At 34.3% G+C, this 12,107-nt stretch overlaps 1 protein-coding gene across 1 annotated transcript; it reads left to right on the forward strand.

The window, feature by feature from the left end:
• Positions 1 to 3,793: 3,793 nt before the first annotated feature.
• On the forward strand, positions 3,794 to 5,929 carry LOC120159285 (glucose-6-phosphate 1-dehydrogenase-like). Its single transcript, XM_039169919.1, has 5 exons — positions 3,794 to 4,030; positions 5,012 to 5,148; positions 5,285 to 5,330; positions 5,607 to 5,667; positions 5,805 to 5,929. The coding sequence occupies exons 1-5, from the start codon at positions 3,794 to 3,796 to the stop codon at positions 5,927 to 5,929; spliced, it is 606 nt and encodes a 201-aa protein (XP_039025850.1).
• Positions 5,930 to 12,107: the final 6,178 nt, after the last annotated feature.

The following is a 12,107-nucleotide window of genomic DNA, read 5'->3' on the forward strand; positions in this document are numbered from 1 at the left end:
AAGTCACCCACACAAAAAACTCTCATTCATCTTTTTCCTTCATCTTTTGTCTTCTTCTCTCCATTCAAACTTTTTTCATTCTTCCTCTTATGGCGATTATTTCCATTCCAGATTTGTGAAGGTAAGGGGTGTAACCTTCATTCCTAGATCTTTCTTTTGAGACTCTCTTCAAATGGTTATAGTAGCCATGAAAGAGGTTTAGTGGGGGTTTGGGTTTTATAACCCTAAGCTAATTCTAGCTCATTTTTATATCTAAAACCCCATTTTTACCTTCCCCAAGCTTCTTAGATGAGTTGATAACACATTCCTTTGTTGTTTATAGTGAGAGAGGAGGGTGAAAACTCAAAAGCGATAGACAAAGAGAAATAGGTCCTTGAGTGAGCTTGGGATTTTTTCTTTAGCTTCTAGGTGTAAGGTAACACGTTTCTAACCTTCTCTTACTACTTGTAGATAAGCATGTGTAGTATGGAAACTTGTATGAGTGTATGAGTCATTTAGGTACATTTTGGGTGATTGCATAAAATAGATGTTAAATGTTATTTATGCGTAAAGTAATAACCTTTCATTACCCTTAAACTTTGAATTAGCTTTAAACATCGTTTGAAAGTCTTGGGGATACATTTGGAGTGTTTTGGGAAGTTTTCGATGAGAAAAACAAAGTTTTATGGGTTGAGTGTATCAGTACAGTACCAACACTACTCATCGTGAATGGGAAAAATTCAAAGGGATTATGAGGAGAGTATTAATATTCAGTTATGGAGTATCAAAACTTCTCATTATGTATCGATACTGAAGAGCCTAGTATCGATACTTCGGAACTTGGTCAGATTCCAGTAGCCAATTTTGGTTTCGATACTCATGGGAGTATCGATACTGAGGGTAGAGTATCGATACTCATAGTATGGGTATCGGTACCGAGGTACTTTTCAAAACATCGAAGGCAATTTTGATATCGGTACTTAGGGAGAGTATCGACAATTAGGAGGAGTATACATACTCTCACGATGAGTATCGATACAAATCAAAATTTCCAAAACATCGAATGTAATTTCGATATCGATACTAGGGGAAATACCAATAACTTAGGAAGAGGAGTATCGATACCCATGTAGGAGTATTGATACTTTTATGTTTGATGCTCGAAAAATGATAAAGATATACAAGTTACTTGTAAGTTGAATGTGTTGTAGAATAAAGGTTATCCATATATATCCAATCTAGTGCTAAGGCACTCGAACCACTAGTTGGATGTTGTACTGACGATAATTGACCTAGATGCATCTCGAGTATTCGAGAGGAGTATACTAGCTTGGCAAGGTGCAAAAGCTATATGACCTGGATCTAGCCTAGGGTATAGTAAGATGATGATGCTTTGAGACCCCTATCTTACCTGAAGTACCCTCAAACTTGACTACCCACCAGAATCGAGTCATTATAATGGGCATATACTCTCATAGACCCTATTGTCATATTGATTCGTAACTTTATTTTAACTTATATATTTTGGAGACTATTGTCGAGAGCTCCCTCGTATTTTTGTAAACATATTATATTTGGTATTTTAACGTGTTTGAATGTATGAATGTGTCTAATGATTTCAGAAAAATAAAAAAGGTTAGCGCGGTTCTGTTTAATATTATAATCCTCCGAATTTCAGATCGGATCGGATTGGATTAGTGTGTAACATTTAGTGGTATCAGAGTGTCAGTGTCAATCTTTCCTATAACCCACATGTTAGAGTTGTTAGGTGTCAATGAAGTACATGCCTCTAGAGTGTCAAGTGTACTTAAATGTCTAGAAATGGCAATGTTGACTCTTCTGTTTCTTGGAAACGCATGAGTTATGGCAAATGATCCTGCCCATAGTCAAGAGTGCTTTAAGAAGAGTCGTGCCACTCTAGTTGGAGATACGGGAGATGAGTTCATTCCCGATTACCTTTTTTCCAGTGGCATATGCCTATATTTGAAATATATGTGTTATAACGTACTTTACTTTACTACTGATGTCTTAGTTACTTCAATACTGGTTATGTGATATTTATATTACTTGTCATATTTTACGTTTTTATTATCGTTTTTATCATATTATGATTTTAAAGTATTAAAGAATTTTTTGGAGAATTTTTTGTAATCCATTAGATTTAGTCGTAACGTATATGGTGGTCTAGGAGTTATAGGACTAGAAATATATTTGGAGAAAAGGAAGATATAGAGTGAGATTTCATTGCAAGCAGGTTTGATCTTTGTAAAAGGGTTACCTAGTAGACAAAAAATCAAGAGTTGTGTATTTTGCACCACTTAACGTTAAACTTGTCATTTTTCTCACTTATTAACCACTTGTGACACCACTTAACGTTAAACTTGTCATTTTTCTCACTTGTCAACCACTTGTGAAATGTTTGTTGGGACAAACAATCACTACAGCAAAACTGTTATACAGCGGCGTTTTTAGCGGCGTTTTGAGAGTAAACGCCACTAACTTTAAACATATAACGACGTTTACACTTCAAACACCATAAAATAGTAACTTTAGTGGCGTTTTTATACAAAATGCCGTAACAGAGTAGTACTTTAGTGGCGTTTTTATACAAACGCCGCAATAGTTTCATCCATAGTGGCATTTTTTAAACAAACTCCGTGACATAGTAGTACTTTAGCGGCGTTTTTATAAAAATGCCGTAATAGGGTTCATATATTATGCGTTTTTAACAAACGACGCAACAGAGTAGTACTTTAGCGGCGTTTTTTATACAAACACCGCAAAAGAGTAGTAATTTAGCGGTGTTTTTATACAAACGCCATTATAGACACGTACTTTAGTGGCGTTTTTATTCAAACACCACTATAAATACGTTCTTTAGCGGTATTTTTATACAAACGCCTCTATAGACTCATACTTTAGTGGCGTTTGTGTTTAAAAATGCTGCTAAAGTTTAAAGTTTACAATTCCCGCATCCTTTTTCATGTTTTCCCTTTCACCTATTTTTTCATTCTGGCTCCCTCCCTTTCTGAAAAATAAAAATGTTCTATCTTCTCTCTTCCCTCTCTACTTCACCACCACTTAATTCAAATTTCCTGCTTCACCACCACTACACCTCTCTTAGTGCTCTGCCTCCCGTGCCACTGCTTTGGGTTGCTCCCAATACATTTAGACCAAAAGTAAAATGAGATATAAGTCCAGAGGGAACTGGACTGAACCCGAACAACAAGTTCCTCGAGGCTCTCCATCTGTAAATTCTAAAACTATTTTTTCTATCTAATTAGTTATACGAATTTTTATTCTCTTTCAAATTAGGGTTTTTACCTCTCTTTTTCTTTTGGAAACTGATTGTTGGTTTCGCTCGCGCTACTTCTGCTCTTGTTGATTGGTTTCGCTCTTGCTTGAATGTTATTTTTTCTTTTGGCAAAATGGCTCTTCGTCAAACCAATTTGAATCCTGAAAGGCCTGGTTAGTAAATTTTACTATATTTTAGGGTTTTTTTATATGCTCATTTCAGGTTATGGAAGTGGTTAAAATTATTGGCTTGATTTGTTTATTTTTTAGTGATTTTAGCTTGCGTTGGAAATAAAAATGCTTACAGTTTATCTATAATTCATCCTTAATTCTTATTAAGTTTTGCTATAAATTAGAAATGACTATAGCTTATAGTATGTTTAGTAACAAATAGATCAGTACTGAGATAAGCTTTAAGTGGTTTGTAAAATTATCATGTCAGATTCTGTTACAGGATTGGGGTTTTCATATTAGAAAGTCGGGTTTTGAAGCTTGTAGAGAAATTGTTGAAAATGTGAATATGGGTATGTCTAAACCCACCCATCTGGAGACATTGGTCATAGATAAGTGTAAATCGAGATCCTTTGAGCTTGATGAAGCTCTGGGTTTTTTCAATTTCATGATTTTAATGAGAAACTTGCCCTCAATTGTGGCTTTCAACCATCTGCTTGGAGCAGTCTCCAAGATGAAACAATATGATATCGTTATTCTACATTTGCAACTGTTATTCTACGTTTACATAATGAAAGATGGGAAGGTAGTATAGTTGTATCTTTCCATTTGTTATTTTCTCTCATAAAAATCTCTTTTTGGTGCCTCAGCCCTGGAAAACCTTAACAACTCATTAGTAATTTGATGTTACTTTATCTTTCCATGTCTGAAAATCTGTTGGTCACTGGTTTGTGTGCTTTTCCATTGGATCAAGCGAAGCATAAATTTAATTTGAGCTTCTCACTGGATTTTCTAATTCCACTGATTGATTTGTGTCAAGTGTTCCATTTATACTAAAGGCAAGGAAAGCTTTGAATTCAAGAAAGGCGGAGATACACATTCAATTTAAGGAGGTTCTTGGGGATATATTCCAATGTATGACAGTAGATCTATAAGATTATTTGGAACTTCATTTATATGATTGCTTGTTTTAGTAGAGCTGCAACTCTTTTGAAGTATTCTGACATTTTATTTAGGTCAAAAGCAAGGGAGAAATAAGTTTATCATACGCTTGCAACCTTATGAAGAGATGTACATGAAACTAACAGTGAGTTCACTTAACTCATCGTATCCATCTGAAAGCTATTAGAGCTATAATTTCCATGTATGCAGAGTTTCCTGCTTGTAGAGTTTCCTTTATGCATCAAGAGAAATCAATAAGTTCTGCTATTTTTGTCCTAAATTTGAACATATATTTCAGAACCAACGGTTACCTTTTCACATAATCGTAAATCTTCAGTTGTCAATCATGCAGATGTTCCGATTCTCCTTGTGGAAACCTTTAGGCACTGTTGAGAACCAATCCTGAATACTTGATGCCCCTTCTTCATTTTATCATATTTAGAAACATCCATATCGATGTTCTAGATTTACTGATATTCGAAGTGGTGTTCTACGAAAACTGCTCATGCAGCCAACCATTAGTGTCAGGATCCTGCGTTTTTAGTTTAAGCTAGGAAACCGTTGCTATAATTTATTGCAAGATCTTTATGCATGTATATTGATTTGCATTTTGCTTATGTTGTAGGTGAAGCAGCCTGGTCTGGAGTTCTCAACGGTGCAAAGTGAACTGGATTTTTCATACAGGCAACACTATCAAGGTGTTACGATCTCAGAAGCTTATGAACGTCTTATTCTTGACACGTATGATCCTTGCCTTTCCTGGTTGTCGAAATATTCTTATTCATAATCCTTTAATCTTCCTGCTTGAAACAAAATCCATCATTTTCATCTGAGCTTCAAACAATAGGGTTTAAGGTGCTGAAGTGATGATCGATGGAATCTGTTTATCGTTATGCAGGATAAGGGGTGATCAGCAGCATTTTGTACGTAGAGACGAGTTAAAGGTAAGAATTTTTTATGTGTATGCTTGGGAAGTTTAACCATTTGCGACCATTTTCATACTTGTGTTGGGATGTTGGTTGTATTTGATATGTTTAACCATCAGTTGAAGCTCTCTGTTATATGCATGTGAGCTTATTTGCAACTATTTGGTTTATATCTACCTGTAAATATTTGTTCCCTGTTATTATTGTATTTTACATTTTCAACTTTTTTTTGACATGGCAACTCTCTTTTCTTGTGTTATAACTTTAATAATTCAATCAATATGTCTTTGACAGATACACCCAGTTATGGTAGATGTTGGTACTAACAATCTAAAGCTAATTGACAACCCACTTTGTGAGTAAAAAATGTATTTAATTACTTTGTTCTTATGTAGTTATTCCCTGCATAGACTGGAACATATGAAATGCTTTCTGTTACTTTTTTTAACATATTGTTAAGTTTCTTTTGACTTTTTTTTTGGGTTTGTACAGATTTAGGACTAAGACAACCTAGGTTAGAAGGGGAAAAGTATCTATCAATTATTGATGAGTTCATTGAAGCAGTTTTAACACGTTGGCCTAAGGATATTATACAGGTTTCTTTCTTTCAGAAGTGAGGTTTTTATTTTATGCTTGTAGCATGATGTTTATTTAATGGCTTCCCCATTCAGGATTCCACATCATAATCACTTTGTAGGAAGGCCATTTTAATATAGGAAAACTTAGTTTAGATTTCTGGAACGATTTAATTGCTTAGGTATCCTATGCTTTGGCCTTCTCTGAATAGTACTCACAGTTTTGCATCAGAAATTGTGGGTTGATATCGAAAGTTATGGCGTTTAATTTGTATTTTCTCAAAACTTGTTCTTTTATTTTACAGTGTTAAATTTTGTTCACAGACACCATATTTGCTTATGGCGTGACAAGCAGTGGGAAGACTCATACGATGCATGTAAGAAACAATTTGCTACTTCGTTATCTATTTCAAGTGAAGCATTGAAGCGCGCAAGGAGTCTTCTTGGTGAACCGGAGCTAGGGGATTTATTTGGTGAATTTCTAGTGAATAATATTTTTTTTAATTGAAAGTGAAAGTAGCTAGACTAAATTCTAGAGAACAATATCAAACTACATTACTTTTAATTTTAATGTTTATAAATTTTAATTTATTTTGTTTAAATTTATGGTTGATATCAATTAGATAAAGCTACATGATAATAAATTTAGGTGATGTAGAGAAGAAATGAAATATGCAAAATATAAATTAATCTTAGAACAAGAACGATAATTAGTGGCGTTTGCATCCAAAAACGCCGCTATAGATCTGAATTTTTACGGCGTTTATTCCAAAAACGTCGCTATATATCTCGACCTTCTGCAGCGTTTGTTCCTAAAACGCCACTATAGATCTGACCTTTTGCGGCATTTTTGGAACGCCGCTATAGATCCGACAATTTGTGGCGTTTTCTATAAAAACGCCGTTATAGATCTCGACCTATTGCGGCGTTTGTTCCAAAAACGCCGCTATAGATCAGACCTTTTGCGGCGTTTTCTCAAAAAATGCCGCTATAGATTTCGACCTATTGCGGCGTTTTTTTTTCCACAAACGCCGCTAACTTTAGCGACGCTGGTATTGCCGGCGCTTCTTGCGGCGTTTTTGCTATCGCCGCATGTGCTTTTAGCGGCGCTTAAAAACGCCGCTATAATACTTAAAAAAACGCCGCTATAATACTTAAAAAACGCCGCTAAAGAACATTTTTGTTGTAGTGAATGCACCCTTTGCTTTGCATTGTGATACTGAAATTAATAAAAAATATTGAAATCAAAGATAGATATCATATATAGAGAGAGAATAATAATGCAATAGTATAGATTCCTAATAGACTTGAATTTCAAGGTCGATGTTAAGTTTTCAGCCATACTCTTATACTCTACTTTAGCAGATGGCCTGGCCACCGTGTTCTGTTTTTTAGCTTTTCAAGAAATCAGTGAAGCACCTAAGTTAACACAAAAACCTCTTATAGATTTTCTTGTCATGGGGAAAGAGGCCTAGTCAGAATCACATTAAGCAATCAATTCACATGTACTTGAAGAACTCAACAAGATACTTTGTCCAGGATTATCCTTAACATATTTGATTGTCCTAAGGGCTGCTTCAAGGTGACTATTCTTTGGTTATTGCATAAATTGACTCAAATGATGGACAACATAGGCTATATATGGCTTAGTATGAGTCAAGTAAATCAGCCTTCCTATCATTCTATGGAAGATAGATTTATGTTGCAAGATCTCATCCTAACTCTCTTTCTTTATGCCTTGGTCATACTCTATTCTTGTGAACTTTTTATTCTACTCAAGAGGAGTTAGAACAGGCTTAGCTCCCTTAGTTCCACTATCTTCAATTAATTCCATAGCATACTTCCTTTGATTAAGGAGGATTCGTTCCTTGGATCTCAAGATTTCCAATCCTAGAAAAAACTTCAAATTTACTAAATATGTCATCTTAAAATTTTGATTTAGGATTTCTTTCAATTATGCAACCAAATTGTCATCGTTTCTAGTGATGATTAAGTCATCTACATAAATGAGCATTATAACTATCTAATACCTTCATTCTTTGTGAAAAGAGAGTAGTCTTGCTTGCTTTGCTGGTAACTTGTAGTGATTACAGCCTGTAAACCTGAGACTTCCCTCGTTGTAGACACCTTCAAGTAAAGTCATATACACTTCTTCAACTAAGTCCCCTTGAAGAAAAACATTGAAGACATCAATTTAATAGAGAGGCCAATTGTAGATGGGAGCTAAGGACAAAACAGTTCTAACAGTGACCATCTTGGCCACAGGTGAGAAAGTATATTACATCTTCTCTTTAAATGTACCCTTTAGCTACAAGGCGAGGTTTATAACGCTCCAATTCCCCATTTGCTTTATGCTTGATTCAAAAAACGTATTTGCAACCAATTAGAGACTTGCTTGGAGGTAAATGAACTACAAACCAAGCATTATTTAATTCCAGGGCAAGAATTTCATTTTCCATGGTTCTGACCCAAACTAGATTTTTAATGGCTTGAAAGTAAGTTTTTGGCTTAATTAAAAAAGAAGTGGAAGTTAGAAAAGACTATGTATGTGGTGGTTAATGAAAATAAGAAAGCTGTTTAGAAATAGGATACTGACCTGAAGGAGATGAAGATTGGCAAGAACATACATAGTCATGTAACTAGTTTGGTGGTTTGAAGGTTCTGGCAAACTTTCTGGTTTGAGGAAGAACAATCGGTTGAACTGGTGAAATAGGTGCACTAGTTGAAGCAGTGGGAACATAAGCAAGCAAGGAAGGAACCGGTGAAGAATTGACAGTGGGAGAGACTATAGCCAAGATATAAGAATTAACAGGTGTAGAAGAAAAAAGAACTATGAGAGATACCCCAAGTAAAGAAGAATCGGTAGGGAGAACCAATGGTGATGAAGGAGGTTATGAAGAGGTAGAAGGAAGATGTAAAAATTCAAAATCAGGATAATGATGTTGTAAGGGGAAAAAGAATAAGTTTATTTTATTGGAAAGTGAAAAGGGAAAATAGTTTTATGAAAACGAACATCCCTACTAACAAAAAAAACTTTTGCTTCAAGATTAAAAAGGATGTACCTTTTTTGAGTAGAAGATTAACCCATATGGACTGATGGAATAGCGTTTGATGAAAATTTATCTTGAAATTTTGTTTGTGTTGCATAACAGAGGTAACTAAAAATTCTCAAATGGGGTAGATTGGGATTTTTCTTCATAAAGAATCTCAAAAAGGCTTTTATCTTAAATAATGGAATAATGTAACCTGTTAACAAGATAGCAGGTTGTCTCGATACACTCACCCCAAAATTTGACAAGGAAATTAAAGGGATCACTTGACCTAGAAAGACTAAGAGAAAAAGGTAATCTGGTTTGTTTGGCTATGTGACAGATATCACAATTATGTAAAGTATGAGTATTAAAGGTATGAGACTTAAGAAAATCTATTTTAGACAGTTTACAAGAGGCAACATACCCCCAAACGAGCATGCCAAAGGTTTGTTTTATTATGCAGAGAACTGCTCATACAATAGTGAGATAACAAAGTCTATTTTTATGGAAAAGAAAAAGAGGAAGTGCAATAAGCAGATGTGGAAAAACCAGAATCAAGACTTGATGAATCAAACAGGTATGTCATTTTGTTCTCTACCAAGTCCTTCCATTGGAAAGACCCTGCAAAACGCAGAAATCAGGGAAAAAACTAATTGAAGAGCTGAGATATCTGGTCAATTTTGAAACAGAAAGCGGAAGGAAGTTCTATATTGCGGCATCCTTAATATATAACTAAAAAAAGACGTTACCGGTTTTGTTATTATTTAAATAACAAAACCGGTAAAAAAATTACCTAAAACATTGTTATTTTTACCTAAAACATCAATGTTTTTTAACATTTCCGGTAAAGTGTCCAACAATAACAAAACCGGTAGAAAAAATAACAAAAATTCCCAATAATAACAAAACTGGTATAAATAATAATGTTTCCGGTAATTTATTACCGGTTTTGTTATTTAAATAATAACAAAACCGGTAACACCTTTTTTTAACTGTATATTAAGACTGTCGCATGTCATCATTTCCCTAAGACGGGTTGTGCTTAAAAATTAGAATTAAAAAAACATTTGAAATAGTACGACCAAACTTGAAAACATGAGACCCTATGGAATTGACAGATACAGTATTATCGTTCGGGAGGTGTTCAAAATGTGAATCAGAAGAGAATGAAATTGGAGATTTTAAACCCTGATAAACCGATATCATGTGATTGTAGCACATGTATCTAGAATCCAATGAGGTGAGTTGTCTGAAATAGAAAGACAATAAGAGTCAATACCTGCCAGACTAATAGTTGAATCCTGTGCAGGAGCTTTATTCAAGTGATTCAGTATCTGGTCGTATTGTTCCTTGGTAAAGAAAGGTGTGTCAGCTGACAAAGGCGAAGCAGGTGCAACACTGAAATCTACCTTAGGATCAGAATCGGATGAATCACAGACCTTAGCATTATTAGACATAGCAGTACCTCATTTCCTCGTGAATTTAAAGTCTGTAAGATATCCAATGAGTAGATAACAGCTCTTACGCTTTCGATCACGAATCTTACAAAAATCACAAACCCCATTGAACCTCCTACGATCCAAATTATTAGCAGAAGAGGAAAGCATGACTGCAATCTTTGGAAAGGGAACAATACCAAATAACTGTGCATTCGGGATTCCTTTTGAGCAAAGGGAACAATACTAGGTAGTGTTACATAATCAAAATTTGACAACGGATCGCTGAGTCCGTCTCATTGAAACCCATCAAGAACTGAAAAAGCTTCTGTCGGATCGTGTGCTTGAAATTCTGCTTATAGATTTCACATTCAAAAGTTGTGAGAGGAATGAGAGTACGATACTCATCCCACAACAGCTTAAGACGATTGAAATAAAAAGAAACAGTCATCTTCTCTGAGTTAAAGTTTCAATTTCATGATGCAAAAAATAAACCCTAAAGCCATCTATCTTGTCAAACTTTTCCTTAAGATCCTACCAAACAAGTGCAGCACTGGAAGCATAAATTGTTCTGGCTGAAAGCTCCTTACTAAATTGAGAATTCACGATAACACTATCGTATTACACCTTTCCCATTAAGGGTGTAGCAAATCAACATAGTTCTCTTTCTTACAATCCGCATGTGAATACTAGAAACAAATGTAAGAATTCCTCAGGTTGTTTATAACTTTACAAGTACAATGGTATATATACAAATGTTAAAAAGTCCAGCAAGAACTACCTGCCTATAAACAAATAGCTCACTGACTAATTACTTTCTAGTTACAACAAATTTTTTTGTTTTCTTTTCTTCTCTTTCACCTTATAATCTAGCAAGACTAGTCCTAACTATTTTTTGGCTCGGGATGAAAATAAAAAATACTCTTAATTTAAAAGAAATTTAAGAAATGCATGACATAAAATTTTCTATTAGAATTTTTTTATTAAATTAAACAAATGGTAATTCATTACAATATCAAAAATGTCAAAAAATATATTTAAGCATATAAATACTTATAAAAATATTGTCTTTGAATATCGATACAAAATCATTGATGATAGTATCAACATCAATGCTTCCAACACATTTTTCTCAATACATAACATAATATTTGGAAATAAAAGAACGATCATATATAGAATTTGAAAATATATATAAAAATCAAATGAAAGTATTTGAAAATATGATCTACCTAGAATTTTAAGATCAATTTTCAATATGATTCAAGTACCACAATTGATGATAAACAATTGTGACTTTGTGTTTGTGAGAAATACGAAAAATATTAAAAAGTGATCAAGTAATAATTTTCAGAGGAATTGTGAAATATGGAAGAGAAAAGAAGCATGTTAATTATACTTAATTTTTTCCTTTGATTGAGTTTTGAAGAGAAAAAAATAAAGTTAATAAAATTTTCCATAGATATGGAAAATCGGGAAAGAGATTTGGTAAATTGATGAGGGAAATTTAGAAAGACCAAAATTAAAGAGATTCAATTGATTTGTTTTAATTTTAGGAAAGAAATATTAAATTAGAGTTTTATATGAGGTGGTTTTACCCAAAAATAACCCTGACATGAAATAATTACCTGTTAGGCACTATTTCGTCAAATTTTACCGATCTAGCACCCTTTCACGATCCGCGCCTTTTCGGGGTTTTGTCCGAGTTGGCGCAATTTCATGAAAGGCAGGGATGACCGACGCCACCTCAGG

The sequence above is a fragment of the Hibiscus syriacus genome, unplaced genomic scaffold (assembly GCF_006381635.1).
Source record: "Hibiscus syriacus cultivar Baekdansim isolate YM2019G1 unplaced genomic scaffold, ASM638163v2 tig00111356_pilon, whole genome shotgun sequence".
NCBI classification, from domain to species: Eukaryota; Viridiplantae; Streptophyta; class Magnoliopsida; order Malvales; family Malvaceae; genus Hibiscus; species Hibiscus syriacus.